This window comes from Pantherophis guttatus, chromosome 3 (genome assembly GCF_059756535.1).
Source record: "Pantherophis guttatus breed Tessera chromosome 3, ASM5975653v1, whole genome shotgun sequence".
Lineage (NCBI taxonomy): Eukaryota > Metazoa > Chordata > Lepidosauria > Squamata > Colubridae > Pantherophis > Pantherophis guttatus.
In genome coordinates this window covers 56,417,623-56,437,894 of record NC_142065.1, presented here as the reverse complement: position 1 = coordinate 56,437,894, position 20,272 = coordinate 56,417,623, and the positions used below count along the sequence as shown (strand labels likewise).

Genomic DNA, 20,272 nt, shown 5'->3' with positions numbered 1-20,272 from the left:
CTGTCTGGAGAATTTCCATCCAGTCTCCCAAATTTCCTTTTTAAGGAGGAGGGCAGAGAAAGTGGTTGCTTGGCAGCTTCAGAGGGTCCTGGATGAAACATATTATATAGACCCCCTTCCAGTCAGGTTTTAGCTCAGTTATGGGACAGAAACAGCATTGGTCATACTTGTGGATAATTTCTGGCAAGATTACATATATTTCTGGACTTGAAAATTAAGAAACTGAAGAGATAGCTGAGATGAACTACTGTGCTTTAATGATAACAATGGATCTAAAATACCCTTTCTATCATTAAATAAGTTTGTAAACTACGGTAAATCTTTAGAAGGATTTCAGTACCGTGTTTCCCCGAAAATAAGACCCTGTCTTGTATTTTTTTGAACTCCAAAATAAGCACTTGGCCTTATTTTCGGGAAGGTCTTATTTTTGGGGGGGCATGGAGCGAGACGGGGATCCTCTTGCCGTCTTACCTGATTTCCAACTCTTGTCTCCCTAACCCTAACCAGAGGAAATGGTGGGGACTGGCTGCACATGCGGTTAAATATTTTTTGGGGAGGTCTTATTTTCAGGGTACTATCTACAACAGAACAAAATCATTTTTCCAAACAGATAATCATGCGTTATCCCTATCTCTCTTTAAGAGAGCCTTATTCTTTTGCCTTGGTTCAGTCCATTATCTTGCCCAGATTCAAGTTCTAAATGCAATTAATGTACATCCTTTTACGATTTTGAAGCATGCAAGCTGTTTATGAAAACGTGGGCATTAAGAAACTATCAAAAGAATTTCCAAAGAAATATGAAATCCATCCGTGAATATCTATGGGCAATGATAGCTTCATCTAAAAGTTTTATTATAATTAAAAGAAGAGAAATTCTTGCATAAATGAGATGTATTTATTTTCCTTCAACTCCTTGACTGACATTTTTAGAACACTCTCTTTTCTCTAGGGAAGTTTCAATCAGTATTCATGAGAATTCAAGTCACAATAAAATTAACCTTTAATATATCCTAGGTTATTGGGCCACTTGACTTAGTCCAAGAGCTCCTTAACCTTGTACATTAACTGTATGTGAGCTTATTCTTATTATATGATGTGGATGAAAATACTTTGAATGATCTCAGTTGCACAATTCCTCCTTGAAAAACAGGAAGGGGAGGATATCATATAATAAAGGAAATGAGAAACGAACAAAAATCATATTGGTTAGCTCTGTGTTCAGGCTGTGAATGCAGCGAAACTAATTGGTACATGAACACTGAAAACAAATGATAATGCCAGTATCATTTCCATCCCCATAGCAGTTGTATTTATTTTTGCATATATCAATTTATATTACCAATGTGATTCTGGATAGCAAAAAATAATTAAAATGCATGTATATTAAAAATAAACAGAAAACACCCTTCTGACACCTTAATACAAAGGGGTTCCCAAGCATACAATTCACCAATAGTGTGGGCCCAATTACTCAAATCCCCATGTCTGTGTAAACAGTCAGATGCTCTTTGGCATTCTGAAAACAGAGCCAGAAAAGGATGGGAAGAAATAACGTTAAAAGCCAAGAGGGATACAAATTTGTCAGAAACATGACTTGTGAGGGAAGAATGATAAATAAGGATATTTCCCTCAAACATAGAATAGAAAGTTGGAACATAATGAACAGAAACAAATGTTTACATATCACAGAGAAACTCTCTACACTTACACTTCAGAAACAGAGAAAGACTTTGCTTTCTGTGTGGTCATTGCTTGCTTTTTCTCTAATGTTTATCCCTTTCCCAGAACATCACAAATTTCAAGGTCAGCCTAAAGTCAAGATCTAAATATAAAAATTCATAGAAAAGAAGCAGTGAAAAATGCCTCTTGATTTTCCCAGTTCTGGAACATGCAAAGCTAAATATATCCCCATAATAAGATACTTAGAATGTAATATAACACACGCGCAGACCACACTTTTTGTTGGCATATAGGCCAATCTTCCTACATCTGGAGACTTGAGACTCCTATAATTGCTATTTTAACATTTCTGGAGGATACTCAATTGGACGAGTCTGCTTATTAATATTACTATCATAGCAAAATCACACCATTTCCTTAGTGATCCCTTTTCTTTACACATGTAGTCCTCAACTCACAATCATCCATTTGAAGCTACACCGGCACTGAAAAAAGTGATTTACAACTTAAATTTGGTCCTTATATTTACAACTTACACAGCATCCCCTTGATCACATGAGTGTTTGGCAACTGGCATATTTCTGATGTTGTGTCCAGGGTTGTGTAATTGCCTTTCCCTTCCCAACTTCGCTTTCGACAAGCAAAGTCAATGGGAGAAGCTGAATTCACTTAATGACTGCATGATTCACTTAGCAACTGCAATGATTCTCTTAACCATGGCAAAAGATCATTACATTGGGTTTGACTCACTTAATAACTGCCTTGCTTAGCTTGCTTAGAAAATCTGCTCCCAATTGTCGTTATAAGTAGATGACTACCTGTACTTATCTTGAGGAGAAAATTCCTACAATGTCAAAATTATCAAAAGGAAGCCTCATGGCTAACATTTGAAGACTGTTCCTAGGTACTAATTAGGATTCAGGTTTGATATTATTAATATCAAGTTCAGTAATTTGTTATTGGTTGCTGAACTATAGCTGCTCTCCGTATCTTTGACCAAACCATCTTAATTCCAGAAAATTTATATAATAAAGAATTCCAGTATGATATTTTTCATATGTAAGTTTAATAAACACATTGGCAATGTCTAGTTAGCAAACATCCCCATTACCTGGAGCAATCTGGAGAATGGAAAGCAATGAAGTACACTTCAATGTAGTACATAGCAAAGTACACTTCATTGCTCCAAATGATATATCACAGAGGGCATCATCTCCCATTTTAGAAAATAAGATGCATGGGAAAACAAAACCAGGAAAATAATTTAGAAAAAAACAATAAAAGCACAATTATCACTAAATAGTCAGAGGTTGGGAAACAACAAATCATGGGAAATCTCCGGTTTGCATCCAGATCATAAATACTCCAGTTGAATGCTCTTCTCATGCCATTCTGGAGCACAAGATCAGGGGAAAAAAAGAAGCTTACACATGAAAAATAACTATATATGTATATGTATTTAAGACTTAGGCTGAATTGTATGTAATATTAAACTTTAGAAATGTACTAGGGTTTATTTATTTGCTTTTGATGTCCCAAAATGGATGATGAAATTATGTGGCCTCTTTTTTCCTGGCACCAACCTCTCCATTAAAAGTCTGATAAGGCATGTCATTTTCTATAAAGACTTCTAAAATCTATTTACAGAAAAAAAAAATCTCTAAAATTATTCTGACCTACTAGTTTGAAATTCTGAAATGTAAAGCTAGCTGACCTTCAAGTTGACAAAATTATGCCAGGCAATTTTCATCTGAATTTGAGGCAAACACTTGATGACACAAATGCCCAAAGTCCTAAACATCTGCACAAAGCATTTCCCAAGATATATACTATGTTGTGAATCTCCCTTGACAACATCCAGATTTTACACTCAGACCTCAGATTTCTGATGCTCAACTGAATATTATTCTCTAGAAAGTTGCTCAATCTCCCAGGTGCTCTGATTCTGGCAGTCATCAGCGGCAGCTTTCTCCTGCTATCCTGTTTCAACCAGTATCAGACTAGTCTTGACTGAAAACCTTAATGAGGTTTTGATCCCATCAACAAGTCACAATAATTCATCCCCAGTGCCTACCCTGGGATAAGGAAAAAGGCTGACGCAAGAATTTCAAGTGATGTGTGCTTAAGAGTGTGATGCGAGAAGGGTGCCATTTGCTTCACTCACGCTCTGGTCTGTCAGCACTGTCATTAGACCTACTAGTTTCCTGAGAACAATAATTCTTTCCTCCCACAAGTACAAACTGCTTTAGACTGAATCCTGGCACAAAGTTTGGTCCCAAGAGGACACTATACAAGCCATTCATTTGATTTGCTCCCACTGCTTCAGCTCCCAGCCATTTCAAGAATAGTAGTTTCTGGTTTTAACTGAAGAAAATCCAACATAAAACCCTAGATTAACATAGCTCTATAGTGATGATACAAACTGACAACAACTTGGAAATACAAAACAAAGACTGCCCAAAGACATTCAGTCATCCTGTACTACAATTCTCCATGCTGATATTTCTTGGCTAAAATACTCAGCCTATGAAAATAAAATAACCCACATAGAGATCCATAATCTACCCTCTGCAGAAAAGTGATCCTGTAAATCTATTATTAGTGAGTAATCCTGTTTCCATCTGTACTTCCAATCACTTCCACAGTCAATATTTCTTAAAAAAAGAAGAAGAAGAAGAAGCACAGCGATTATTTGTCACCTTTCTAGGAAGGATGCCTCTCCAATAGGAAGGCAAATATGTATAAAAGGTGAGGTACCAGTGGTGGGTTTCAAAATTTTTACTACTACTGTGGGTGTGGCTTGGTGGGTGTGGCAGGGAAAGGATACTGTAAAATCTCCCTTCCCACCCCACTCCAGGGGAAGGATACTGCAAAGTTCCCATTTCATCTCGATCAGCTGGGACTCGGGAGGCAGAGAATAGATGGGGATGGGGCCAGTCAGAATTTTTACTACCAGTTCTCCAAACAACTTAAAATTTCCGCTACGGGGTCTCCAGAACTGGTCAGAACCTGCTGAAACCCACCTCTGTGAGGTACCTACATATCTTGGCCATGGTTAAAGAATGTGGACTAATTATGTGCAAGGATAGAATAGAATAGACTTTTTTATTGGCCAAGTATGATTGGACACACAAGGAATTTGTCTTGATGCATATGCACTCAGTGTACATAAAAGAAAAGATACGTTATGGGATTTGGGAATAGCATGCTCATACTTCAGTGAGTCTCCTTTCAATACAACTAAATATTATACTATATAAATAATAAAATATTTCACCTTTTATGGAACTTTTATATTTAATTACATTCTACTCTGTTCCTTTTTGTGGTATGAAGACAGATAGACTGCATTTATCTACTAAACACTGTCTTAAATATCATGTTTAACAAGGCAGACTTCATGGAGAACCATTCCAGCATTTTTTATGGAATACTAAAACAAAGGATACTATCACCTGAATTGGTATACTTTGTGTTGAATAATTTCCTGTCTTCAAGTTCCTTCCATAAATTACAACTTTTATGAGAGGCAAATTTGTTTCCAATTATGTCATTGTCAACATCCTTTTTACTCACCTTTCTTAAGTGGCTACAGAAGATTGAAAATATAAAATAGTACTCTGTTTAGGACAATTTTGTATTACTTTATACAAATTCTGTAAAAGAAAGAAATTTAAAATATGCCCAAAAAGGAGAATTCAAATTTCTTTAATATACAAGTCCATAAATTCTAAAGGTAATATACAGAACACAAACATAGTGGATTAACATGTTATCCTACCTTGTCCTTTAATCCCAAAAGGTGGAAGAAAATCCCGAATCCTTGTCCATTTCCTGAAGGAATCATCCAAAAACATCGGTGCTGGCTTGGAGAATCTATAAATATAATGAACAGAATGCTTTTATAAAAGAAAAGAAAAGAAAATGAAAACCAAAGCTTCAAGGAAAAGAAAGAGTTTTACAATCTTAGTGTTGTATAAAATAAAAAATTCAGAACAAAAGGAATTTATAGCTCTATTCAACATTATCCTGGAAATGAGTGTGAGTAAGCATTTTAATATTATTTAGAGCAAATAGGCAATTCAAAGTCTATAATGGTGGTACTCATCTAATCAGGAGCAATAGAGAGTATGTAATCACATCATTCTATTACACCATGTTATTTTAACTACAATTTGTTGAGCAAGCTATAGTGATCTGTTTCACAGATAATGCTCACAATTGTTCTAAGCTAAGATAAAATTCTATTATCACTTATCATATTTGACGTTAGCCAGAAATTAAAAGTGTGTAAGAAAGTGTACTGCTTAGAATACAAAGTATTCTTATGTATTAAGTGTACTTACCAGTTTGAATACAAATAAAAGAGTGGAGCACATAACAGGCTACCCAGCTGTATCAGGACACATTAAAAGGTCAACACCCATCCCCCATCATGTTTCCAAATCTATGTGTATGAGAAGTGCCTGCTTCCAACTTTTACCTCTACTATGAAATCCACTGTGTAGTCATAAACAAACAACTACCACTCAATTTCCCATCTGTAGGAATGCTATTTCAAGATTCTGGTTAGGTTTATAACAAGATAATGAATCACATACTTTCAACATAGCGAAATACTATACACATGGAAAATATTAGTATTTTAAAATTTCTGACAACAGTAGCCATTTTTTATGTTTACTGAATTTAGAAGGAAAAAAATCAACAGTTTCTACTAGAGCAGCACATCACTATAAAATGACTAAAAGAAAACTATACTTTATATAATGTACTTGGGAAATATTTTCCTCAGGATATAATTGTACAGGTTAAACTTTGTTATCTCCAGCAGTGGTGTGCTCTTCTTCATTCTCTCTCATTCCCACACACACATGCTCTCTACAGTATCCTGTTTTTGCTGCTCACATCCTTTCATTTCTTCTTTTTATATCAATAAAAATGTGTCAGACTAATTGAAGCTTTTTAGAAACAAACTTCAGGGCATGTGTTCCAATCATACTATGCAATACATGACAACAATTCCATTGCCCAGATTTTATCTTTTAATTTCAGAATTGAGATGTTCTCATCATTTTAGATACTACAAGGATTTCTGTGCTGTGTGACCGCAATGTTTGCTGAAACCCAACAGTTAATATGTAACCGGTCAATTACTGCTCAATGATTGGTCATCGAACCAGTATATTATTCTGCCCACTCACTTACTCCAGTTTCCCTTCCAACCCATGAAAACTAAATGAAGTAACTTAACAATATTTTACTTGGCACTAGGTTGGTATTCCTCTTGGTAGAGCAAACCTGTATTTTGGCTCCTTTTTCTAGACCTGTTGCCCTGTGATTAGATCAGGACTGCAACGTGCAAACTTCTAGAGGAAAGTATAGCCAATGCAATTATATTGCTTACTGTTGAAGGTAGTTCAGGAAAAAAAAACCCTTTGAAACAACAGAACTAAGAGGATGTGGCAAAGTCCAATGGCAATGATACATCAATGGCACTGAATGATTGCTAGGAAGTTCCAGATTTAGTGATGTCCTAAGAAAGAGATCTGGTCAGAAGTGCCTCATTTTCCACAATGTTAAATAATCCATTTCAAAGTAATATGTAATGCTGAGTCATTAATAGAACAGCAGGATAACTAACTATATGCTAAGTTCAAATTGTTAGAAATTCCAGGGATCCTTCTGGAAAAGTTAGTTCAAATTTGAGTGAAGCAGATGACAACAGCACTAGTGAGGATGATATATCTATTCTTGCTCATATATGTTAATATTTAAAATAGCATTTTCAGGTTGACAGAAAAAAATAATTAATGATCAGTATGCCTGCATGAGAAAAAGGATTCCCCTCACTATTTTCCTTCTGAACAGCTGTCTCACCCTTTCCCATCTTAAATCTTATATCAATAATATAAAAGAACCTGAATAGGAAGTTATATTCTGCCAGAATGCACCTTTCCCCACTCCTTTTTTACAACAGAGATATATTTACAGCATCCTCTCCAAGAGTCACATTTTTCTATTACATTATTTATTTATGTTAATCAAATCTATATGTCTGCCCACTTATCCAACAAGAGTGAACATAAATTATAAAACATCAATAACTATAAAACACACAATAACCCTTAGAAATTTATAATACTCTATTGACAAAATATAGTATATCTAAAGTAATAAGTAAGATTTCACTGGAACCAAAGCAATGTTTATTATTATGGGAACAAATTTCCCCTAGGTTCAAATCAAGAAATAGACCACGAGTAGTATGTGTATCTACTGTTGAAGACACTATCTTGAAGCAATGTTTCTAAAACTTTTTTCTCACAGGACCCCTTTCCACTTTAAAAATATGATGGAGGACCTTAAAACAGCTTTTGTTTATAGGAGTTACATTTATCAATATTTGTCATATTAAAATTTAAGACTGATACAATGTTTGCAACTACTGCTTCTCACAATAGTTAGATAGGATTTTAATATTATATTATTTTTCATCATAGGCTGACAAATTTAGATTTTGCAGATCCATGTGAGGGTCTTCGATCACCCCCTAGGGGACTTCAGACCACACCTTGAGAAGCATTGATCTAAAAGTCAGAATGATCAGAGGGGAAAAATTCTTTTTGTATTTCTAAAATAATATATGGAGACAGGAAATTTGTTCTCTTTGTTTAAGTTAATCAGCAACAAATAAAACAGTGGGAAATTAGGGAAATATGCACATAAAAAAGAGCTTTTTTAAAAAAATCAATAACATTTATTGTTATCTGAACGGTTGCCTAAGCAGTTTTATCTAAAATCTTAAACTGAGTTATAAAAAAGGAAACACAGAAGGGAGAAGATAAAAATATGATGCGTGAGACTGGCAAACATATATACAGAACAAACCTGAATCTTTAATATAATCTCCAAAATCAAGCAACAAAAAGAATCCATCTCAAACCATATTCAGGATTAGATTGATTTTTACCAAAACAATCACAAGAGCAAGAGATTTATCAGTAAAATGGCTGGTGAGGAATAGATGAACATAGTGAGCAGTTATTGACAGCACACTCATTTCTACCTCAGGAGATATTATGTGGAATGAGAAAGAAAAAGATTAATTTTGAAAGGGGTTAATATTACATTATACTTTTCAAGGAGAAAAATAGATCCTTAATGTTTTGTTAAATATATTTATTCAATAGAAATATCTTTCATTTCACTACAAAGCTTTTAATCAATTTTTATTAAACAAATCTTGTTATTATTACTAATGCATTTTCTTTGAGAGTCAGGTGAGTTGTTTTTCTTTCTTTCTATGTTCCCCTCTAATCCATTTCTTTTTTTCTGCTGGCCTATTCCTCAAAAATAATGATGTAGGCTGCCTTAATTCTAAAACTGCCAATATCTGAAAACAACTTGTATAGCAACTATAATATTAGCCCCACAACCAACAGAAGATGGATTATTGTAAACAGATCTTTAATAGCCCTAATTGCCTACTAGTCCTCTCAAAGTAAAAAGCTATTTACTGTCTTGAACAGAACACTGGATTTTTTCCTTTTGCAATATCGGTTTGTGGCATGACATCAGTGATAATATCTGAGCAAACCACCAGTGTTTAGCCAAATAATGAGAATCATTCATGTTCTTTATTTTTCTGACGATTAAGAAGGAAAAAATGTTCCACAAATGTCTGGCTTGAAAGACCTGAAAGCATATTGAAATTTAATAATAATAATAATAATAATAATAATAATAATAATAATAATGATGATGATGATGATGATGATGATGATGATGATAATAATAATGATGATGATGATGAAAAAAAATAAAATAAATGGTTTTTATCTTGGAGCAGTGGCGTAGTGAGTTCGGTGGGGGCATGCTAGTTATCCAACCCCTGTCATGGACCGATCACTATCTCCTTAGGCTGGGCTTCCATTATGCCGCCCCCCACCACTGGGAGGCGGAACCGACTATATGGTTCCGCTCCAGGCGCCAGATGGACCCTGAGCGGTTCCAGATGGAGCTTGGGACTATACCTCTCTCTCTTTCCCACGCCCTGGTCGAGACTCTGGTGGGTGCCTGGGAAGAGGCGGCTGCCGAGGCTCTCGACCGGGTCGTGCCTTTGCGACCTCTGACCCGATGCAGATCCCGGTTGGCCCCTTGGTTCACTGAGGAGCTCCGGGAGATGAAGCGTCGCAGGAGAGGTCTGGAGAGCTGTTGGAGGTCCAGTCATTCCGAATCGGACCGATCACAGTTGAGATCTTTTACCTAATCTTATCTGGTGGCGATGAGGGTGGCGAAGCGTGCTTACTTCTCCGCCCTCATCGCGTCCATAGATAATCGCCCGGCTGCCCTATTCAGGGTATCCCGCTCCCTTTTGAACCAGAGAACGGAGGATAACCCTATCGGGGGATAACCCAGCGGGGGCGGGTCAAGGAATTTAGTGAACATCTACAGGATAAGATTGCTCGGATTTGGGATGGACTGGACTCCGACTGGGCAGGGTCAGTGGGGGAGGTGGCAATGGGTCTGGTGATTTGGGATGAGTTTGATCCTGTTACTCCCGAGGAAGTGGACAGGATCATGGCGAAGCTGAGTACTACCATGTGTGTGTTGGACCCATGTCCCTCCTGGATCGTTTATTCGGCCCGGGAGGTTACACATGGCTGGATCCAGGCAGTGATAGCTGCTTCTTTGAGTGAGGGGAGTTTCCTGGCCGTCTTGAAGAAGGTGGTGTTGAGACCGCGTCTCAAGAAGCCGAACCTGGATCCAGCTATTTTGAATAACTTTCGTCCTGTCTCCAACCTTCGCTTCATTGCGAAGGTTGTTGAGAGCGTGGTGGCACATCAGCTCCCGTTGGCCCTGGATGAAACATTATGTCTGGACCCATACCAGTTGGGTTTCAGGCCCAAGTACAGGAAGGAGACGGCATTGGTCGTGCTGGTGATGATCTCTGGAGGGCTCGGCACAGGAGTTATCCCTCTGTCCTGGTCCTATTAGATCTCTTGGCGGCTTTTGATACCATTGACCATGGTATCCTGCTGCGGCGCCTTGAGGGGTTGGGAGTGGGAGGCACTGTTTTATGGTGGTTCTCCTCCTACCTCTCTGGGCTTTCGCAAGCGGTGTTAGGGGGGGCAGAGTGGGGTCCCTCAGGGGTCGGTCCTCTCTCCCCTTTTGTTCAACATCTATATGAAGCCCCTGGGGGAGATCATCCGTGGTTTCGGGGTGAGGTATCATCAGTATGCTGATGATACCCAACTTTTTATATCCACCCCAAATCAACCCAGTGATGCCCTCGATGTGATGTCCTGGTGCCTGGAAGTGGTGCGGCTTTGGATGGGGAGGAACAGGCTTCAGCTCAACCCTGCCAAGACGGAATGGCTGTGGGTACCGGCATCTCGGTTCCGGGAGAATATTCCATCGTTGGCTATAGGGGGTGAGGTGTTGCCCCCTGCAGAAAGGGCATGCAATTTAGATGTCCTCCTGGATTCACGGTTGACTCTGGACGATCATGTAACGACCGTGACCAAGGGGGCATTTGCGCAGATTCGTCTCTACATGGGGCTGCCCTTGAAGACCATTCGGAGGCTTCAGCTGGTGCAGCACTACCTGGCCGCGCGGGTAGTGATGGGAGTGTCCCGACACTCTCATGTTACACCCCTCCTCCGGGACCTGCGTTAGCTACCGGTTGCCCTCCAGGTGAGATTCAAGGTGCTGGTAATTACCTATAAAGCCCTACATGGCTTAGGCCCAAGATACCTGGCGGACATCTGCGGCCAGCGACAGCTCCCCATCGCCTGGTGCATTCTCACAGGGAGGGCCTCCTTGGGGTCTCGTCGGCCAGAGAGTGTCAACTGGTGACTCCCAGGGAGCGGACCTTCTTTGTGGGCGCACGTACTCTGTGGAATCAGCTCCCCCTGGAGCTCTGGGTGGCTCCTGACCTTCACTCCTTCCGCCGTGATCTTAAAACATGGTTATTTGGCCTGGCTGGATTGGACTGAAGGGGTTTTAAATGTGATTTTAACAGGTTCTTATATTTGTTATATTTTATAATTGAATTTGTGTATTTATTATTGTGAGCCGCCCTGAGTCCTTTGGAGAGAGGGCGGCATACAAGCCCAAATAATAAATAAATAAATAAATAAATAAATAAATAAATAAATAAATAAATAAATAAAATAATAATAATAATAATAATAATAATAATAATAATAATAATAATAATAATAATAATAATAATAATAATAATAATAATAATAATAATGTGAAATGCTTTTTCTTTCTACTACAGAAATGAGCCTCTATTTGCAGAGGTTTTTTCTTTGTAAATGACTCCGGAAAGCTGCTAAGAAGCAACACTTTAAAATTATTTATGAGAAGAAAAAGCAGTTGTTTGGTCTGATCAGATCCAAATAACATATTGTACATTTTATAGTGTGAGTGTGAGTAGCACTGGATAATGTCAGCTGGGTTAATTACAAAGCTTGTTTTTCAGAGATTTATGGTTACAAAGGAGAAATATCCTTTGGACCTCAGTTTGACCCAAAAGCTATTTCTGTTTAGACTTTAATGTGGGAGTCAGTTCTCTCTACCAAGTGCCAGAGTAATTGAGTGTTTAACCACATCCTTGCCCTGGATTTATCCACGACAAGGGAAAAGCACACCACTTGACTGTTTAATTTGCAGCCGCAAAGTAACTAAATATCGTTACATACAAGCATGCATATTCAGCATGCTACTTCCTTCAGAAGTAAGCAAAATTAGGCAAAACACAAAAAGGGATAAGAAATAGTAAACCAAAGAAATTAGGCCTGAAAAAAATAAAATAAAATAAAATAAAGCTAAATCTGCAATACTTCAAATTCATTCACTATATCTCTTATTTCTACCTTATCCATTCATTGTGATTTGCTCTTTAAGCTTCTCACTCTCTTTTGAGGATATCATTATCTTTACCCAGCCATGACTTTCTTGATCTTCCCCTTCACTTCAACCAATTCACATTTCCTTCCTAGATTTGTTTTGTAATTCTCTTTATATGAATGAATCATGAATGCTTCATTTTCACTCATCATCCACTATTGTAGTCAATCTACATTGATTTCAACACCCATACATTTCTCCTTGTTTTACCACACACAATTAAGCACCCCATTTCCACTGCATCCAATTTAATTTGTTTCTCCTGGATATCCAGCCCTCACTATCATAAAGCAAGCAGAAGCATGCTCTTATACACAACCATTTTTGTTTCTTACAACAAATATTCATTTTTCACAATAGACCAAATGCTACACACTACTTCTTTCCATCATACTATCATATATGTATACCAATCATACATATATTCACATCCCCAAAAACACACCTTTAAACATTTCTTATACATTTATCAATAAACACTTCAAACTATCAAAGGAATATTACATATCCTTGTCTCCTTCCCTGCTACATTTGAATCATTCTGTCATATACCATTCTTATGGCATTCAACAAATAATTCCATATTTGCACCCAACATTCCATACTTGAAGCTATTCAATTTATCATGCAACTTTTTAACATCAAGACTTGTATGCTGCTTCTTTCTCACATTGATTTTTTTTCTTAACAACCTACTGAAAAGTAAAAATCTGATCTGTACATATATTATTTTATAATTGGAACTATGTTCATTTCAAATCAAATCTTTACATTATCATTTCTTTCAATGTTATCTTTGATGTGTAATATATTTTTCTACAAGGGGCTGAGCTGGAAACTGCTATAAGAGGTTGTACCATAAGCCGCCTGGAGCAAAAGAATGCATAGAAATTCAGGCAATCACTCCAGCTGTTAACTATCAGAGGAAATATTTTTCTGAAAATATTCTGGTATCAAAAGCTTATCCTTCTGGCAGGTAGGAGAATCCCTTCATTGGTACTGTTTACAGTCTCTTGGAGTTGTGCTTGGCTCTTACTCTTACACTCTTAGAAAATTCAAAGTATCTTCAAGGGGAACCTTATATAGAACATGCTACAACAATATAAGATCAAATTATTAGACTATGGATTATTATAGGCAGTCCATTCTGGTATTAGAACCATTTCAGAAGTCACTCTATCAGTAAGATGGGTGCCATAAAAATTTAATATAAACAACCAAACAATTTAATCTGGTAAACCAACTGGAGCTGGGGGAAAAAACATTCCTAGACAAGGTAGCCTTAACTCCAAGAACTACACAGCCATCTCAGGGAACAGATCCTCTTCTCATTTTATGTGTAGTTGGAATTTGAAAAAGTCTCAAGGGGTTAAAAAAAAAAAACTTAAGAAGAAACTTTTCTTTTTCATATCACTCTAATTCCAGATGGCATGAAACAATATTGAGAGTCATAACAGAATTCTACTCCTGGTCAATGGGCTATGTTTGTTCCTTTGTGAACTAGATAAAGTATAATTAAAGAAGGGGATCGTTCTGCTCAGCTTTATTATTTCAAAAACAGCCATGTAGCTCTTGTTTATAGCTTGTACACTGTGTACTTGAATTCTTCCCCAAAACAACAGAAACAAAGTCATTATTGGAGAATAGCAAACTCTATACTAATGACCCCTGTAGCCATTAGAACTGGAAACTATTGCAGATAACACTCTTCCGTTACACGTAACAGGGATTCCATTTGCATTGCGTGAACCAAAGTCTACTGATGTTATTTCATGACATGCCTTTTCCACTTTCAACTCAGCCTATAAATATGGACATCAAGCAAAAAAAAAATACTGATTCTTTTCTGAATATACTTCTGAATTCATACCAACTGTTTTCTGCAATTTGGTGATAACTTACAAACAAGGAACCACACCAGGGTATATATTCTATATCTTTTATATGTTTTTTTTTCTGAACTGACTCCATTTTAGGGACAACCAAGAAAGTGACTGTGTATGCATTGCTAACTGAGAAAATAATCCCCCATTCCTTGCAATATTGTAGAAGTTGCTAGAATACATGCTAGCTTATGGATTGTGATCATATCATAACAATGTGAATTACTGCATTTTCTGTTGGTGAGCAGGGATCAAGTGCGAAAAAAGATATATAAGCTACAACATATTGCAACTTGTTGATTTTTATCTGGTTTGTTCTTTAATTAAGGCAGCTTTCAGAACATTGCTACTTACTTGATAAAAGATAACAAAAGTAATACATCTGATTATCATCTGTGTATTGATGGCAGATGTTAGGCACAAAGAACCAGGACCATCCATTAGATTGCAGCATAGATTTATTCAAGCCTATATATAAGAATCTACTCAACTGAAGTTCAATATGAAATTGACGCTACATAATGGCCAATGGAATTCAGGAGGGGTTGGATTTGGACCAGTGGTGAAATCTGAACCGGTTTGCTACTGGTTTGAAGCTGCACGTGTGCACTGAGCATGCGCAGTTCGCACCAAACATGTGTTGCATGCTCATGCGCACTACGTGCCAAAAGGAGGCTTGGGGAGGTCAGCAGAACAGCAGGGGGGGGAATCAGCTGTGGTGCGCGATCTTGGGAACGATCGTCGGAACCTCTTTTTTTTTTTTACTTTTTTAAAGCATTTTTTTTACTACCTATTTGCCCGAACCGGTAGTAAAAAAATGCTTCAAAAATGTAAAAAAAGAAGGTTCCAACGATCGCACGTGGCACAGCTGTGATCTTGGGAACCTTTCCTTAATTTACTACTTATTCGCCTGAACCGGTAGTAAAAAAATGCTTAAAAAGTAAAAAAAAAAAAATGAGGGGGAGCTGTCACCTATAAAGATATTTTGAATGGGAACCTTTTTTTTACATTTTTTTTTACTACTGGTTCAACGAACTGGTAGCATTTTTTACTATTGGTTTGGGTGAACCGGCCCAAACCGGTAGTATTTCACCCCTGATTTGGACTGTTTGTAATGACTCTAAGCTTATTAAGCGCTTAACTCCCGGCCCCAGCCGGCCCCATCTGGCATCGCCGGGTTAAGACTCTAGTGGGGTCCACATAAGACTGTTACCATTTTAAGAGGTAAAATTAAAACCGTGCCTGATTTTATTATGTTTAACATGGTCATTAAGTGAATCGCTACAGTTAAGTAATACACATAGTCGCTAAGTGAATCTGGCTTCCTCCATTGACTCTACTTGTTGTGAGCTGGCGGAGCAGGTCGCAAATGGTGATCACATGATGCAATATGGGATGATGCAATAATCATAAATCCAAGCCAGTTGCCAAGGACCCAAATTTTGATCATGTGATGGCCGAGATGCTGCAATAGCTGTACATGCAAAGACCGATCATAAGTCACTGTTTCAGTGGTGTTGTTGCTTTGAATGATCGCTAAAAAAAATGGTTGTAATTTGAGGACTATCTATAAGAGACTAGATGTGTCTTTCCGACTCGGGGGGAGGTTGAAAAACTGAGTCATGTCCTATTTTAATGATGCATTTGTGCTTTTGAGTAGTAAACCAAGTAATCCTGCTATATTTTATATTTCTTTTCTTTTGAAAGATTCTTAATATGGGCAAATTCTGCAGTGAGGCTTATTGCACCAAAAAATGATCAGGCGAGGGATTAATTACTTAGGTTGTGAGCTTATCTAGATCTTGCTAACATGTTTTTCATACTGATCTTTTGTTTGCTTTGCTATTATCTGGATTGGTCTGTGACCATAATAAAGAACATGACTGATCGTTTTAGTTGTTGATAGCAGTGCCATAATGTTTTTAAAAGATCCTTTATTTTGCATTGGAATGAAGGAAAAAGAGGTTCATAGATTTGACTACACCTAAAGCAAATATTTAAAAGACCTGCATCAAAAGTTGTAATAATTCATTTGCAGTCATAACTTTTTGAAACATTCCAGAATTCTTATTTGATTAAAAAGGAAAAAAAAGAAACAGAAATGGCAAATAGTGGTACTTTAAAGGAATAATTGTAAATGCTCTTCAATAAGCAAACATTCTTATATTTTCAAAACAAAAAATTCACAAACCTTGAATATCTAATAGCATCAACCATTTCTCTTATTGCAAATAAAAGATATTATTTCTCTAATAAATAAATAAAGGATATTAATTCTATTTCAAAGAATTATCAGAAATTTAAAGTACATTCTAAGGCTTTATTAGTGATCATTAGTAAACGAATATTTGTCCAATAAATCAAGCAATGCCTTGGTATGTTTATAGTTTTGACTATCATCATAGCAAAATACTATTAAACCTTCTTATACCATTCCAGGTGGCATCTCTCACATATAGTTTAACACATTTGCTTATTTCCACTGATAATATATATTTCATTAATATCTGCTATGAAATGAATTAAGTAATATGAAAAAATAAGTAAAATTAACAATATTCTAGATTTTATATGTTAAAATTTGTAAAAATTAAAAACCAGATAAAATCAAAATTATTTTAGAATCTAACATGCATACAAATCTTAACTGGACATCTGAATTTAATGCCACTTATTCTTAAAGCTTCTGAACATCATAAAATGTTCTTGTGGTCAAGAATTCTTTGGAATACAGGTAGTCCTCATTTAATGATTGTAAATAGGGTCAGAATTTCCATGGCTAAGTGATGCAGTTGTAAAATGCACAAGTGGAAGCCCTCCTTCTCTTCTCACCAATCCACTCCCATCCATAGAAGAAAAACCAGTTACATATAGGAAAATGTGTACTGACTGTAATGGCAATCATGTGACTTTGAAAAGGCCATAAAGTTGCAAAGTTATTTTTTCAGTATTGTTGTAACTTCAAACAGTGGCTAAATGAGTTGCTAAATGAGTGATTGGTAAGAAAAGACTACCTATCAGAAACTGGTAAGAGACTGCAGTATAAAACCTAAAGACTAAACTAGCTTGGCATGATAGGATTTGGTATAAAAACTCTTTTAAGTCCTAAAACTGTTGGTAAAATAATTGCACTACTGATGACAGTCTCGTATTATATACACCAAAGCATAGAGTTGAGGTCAACATTTGACTTGAGACAGAATCAATAACAGGAGTGCGCACATAAAAATAAAGCATTAAGATTTGTTCCCATGTGAATACACACTTAACAAAGAAATAATAAAGTATCTAACGGTCTACTTGTCACTAGAAATTCCATTTACTATGGTATTCTTTTTCATAATTTCTCAGCTTGATGTGCAAAAGGATTAACTAACCTAACTTTTAAGAATACATAAAATAAAAACACAAAAATCAAGGAATCGGTAAAGAAAAATAATAATATAACAATAAAGAGAAGGAATATTTTCGTTTTGTTGTTAATTTGAGAAAATTATATTACTTTCTTGAGAAAAGACCCTATTTGAGCAGATACTTTTCAAGGTATCTAATTAGACAGAACTACACTTGAAGCTTAAGACCCCAGCAACAGCTAAGAAATAGGGAGAAAAAAAGTGCTGGAATAATAGGTGAGCGTCTTGGCCTACAACCTGTGAAAAGAAGGAAAGAGAGGGCCAAAGCAGATTACTCCTTTTAACCTTTTAACCTCTTTTAGAAGTCTTTTAACCTCTTCTGGATTTTATTTCAGCAAGAACAACCAAAATATTCTAGGATTCAGAACAAAACACACATTATCTGTCATGCATATTCTCAAATTTTCATTCATTTTAAGAAATGTTATCTTGACTTTCAGAATCTGGACAAGAGTCTTAATTAAACAAAACTTTGTTGACAAATGATCCATCTAAGACAGGGGTGTCAAACTGGTGGCCTGTGGGCTGGATGAGTCACGCATAGGTCACGCCCACCCCAGCTTCGCAAAGGGGAAAAAGTCACAAAAGTTACACGTCGGCAACATGACACCGCAAGTTTGACACCCATGATCTAAGACCATTTCCAATTAAATTAACTGGCACACATATTTTAAAATATGATGCATTATGACTACTATCTTTCTTCCTAAAATTTCATATCTATCTAATGACATCATTTATTATCACCTTTAAGTATTTGTTTTCAGTTCCCACTATTTCTATATCTTACCTCTTTCCAAGTGACTTTCAGAACACTTCATTTTCTACATCTCATTAAAATTGAACTTGTTTATACATATACCTGGTCTACCAAGCTTTTTCCTTAAGACATGCATAGGAACATAATTCCTCCTCGCAATTTATTTCCTCTAAGTCTAAACTCTTCAATTTCAATTCAGCCATGTTCCAGACTTCTCTCAATACTTCAGCACCACAACAGCTTTCAATATTGTCATTAATACCAACATTCCCCCAAAATTGTAACAGACAGGATTGGCATGCCAGCAGTTCCATCTGCTAACCGTGTTGCATTCCAGGAGTTAAAAATAAGCCTAATAGTGGGAATTGCTTAAATCACATTTCCCACTGTGATAACTTTAACATTCTATTTCAAGCTTTCGGAGCCAGTTTAAGGCAGTTTGTCAACCTGAAGGAATACTAAAACGGTTATGCCATCATAAGATCTTTTTACTTTCCAAACCTGGCTATCACTATTACCTCATGGCTGCCACCAATATAAATATTAAATGATATACCTACAGATCTAAGCTTTTCTTTCTTATAACAGAATTACTAGTTTCTCGGTACTATGATATAAGTAAATCTGGGCTGAACACATCTATTGCCTTCTTGCAGTAAAGTGCATGTTCCAATGCACTGAATAGAAACAACAATTTTCCAGGTCCTCGTAATCCTGGACAATGTTTCCTTGGATAAGTAACAAAAATATATCTGAAACACAGAGTAACATAGGCACTATTTTAATTGGGTTGAAATGAGATGCTACAACTGATATTCAAGGCATGCAAATAATAGAATAATGCATAATTTGATTTAATCTTGTACTATAGCTTTTTATGAAACAAGGCAATTGAACTACGGCTTGTTGATATATGGCTTTAAATAAATGTGTTGATACAGTTCCAAATAGAATAGACCAAGGGCTGCAGAAAAGATAGATAATATGAAAGGGGAAAAAATCTTACTTCTTGATCCGATAGAAGAACACAGCCTCTCACAGCTCCAAAGGGCAAAAGATTTCCGAGAAAACATGGAAAAACCAGAAAAAAGCAGCCTTTGTTTTTGTTGTTGGGAAGAAGAAATTGGTGCTTTAATACTCTCTGAAGTTTGCCGGAATAGATGACAACTATACTACAACTGCCATAACAATATAGTTCTTAGTCACATACTCCCCCCGTACTTACGACGACAAGAAGCTCTCATTCGGGAGTATAGTAAGATCCTGTTAAATTCCTCTCTACCCATACATGGATACATTCCTGATCTCTTAAGATGCCGATTAAAGTCAAGAAATCCACCAATCTTGACAGCGCGTAAGTTGATGGCCGATCATCAGAACACCACACAAAAGTGGATGGAGGCGTAGAATAGCTGTTCCCCCCAAGATGTCTCCGAGCATATCAGTCCTAGCAGTATACCTCCAGGATTTAGCCTACCCCGACACATATGGGTGACATATAATAGAATTAGAACAACTCATGGGGTGTGTGCTGACTCCCTGTATAAATGGGGAAAGACACCTTCAGCACAATGTGATTGCGGGGCCCCTCGACAGACTATCCAGCATATAGT

At 36.8% G+C, this 20,272-nt stretch overlaps 1 protein-coding gene across 7 annotated transcripts in view; it reads right to left on the bottom strand.

Moving 5' to 3' along the window:
* Positions 1 to 20,272, bottom strand: part of ST3GAL3 (ST3 beta-galactoside alpha-2,3-sialyltransferase 3) — a 203,742-nt gene that overhangs the window by 78,297 nt on the left and 105,173 nt on the right. For all 7 annotated transcript variants that reach the window (XM_034414877.3, XM_060689876.2, XM_060689878.2 and 4 more), the window contains one exon: positions 5,462 to 5,556. In XM_034414877.3, the coding sequence (XP_034270768.1) occupies positions 5,462 to 5,556 (95 nt within the window). The remainder of the gene's footprint in view (positions 1 to 5,461; positions 5,557 to 20,272) is intronic.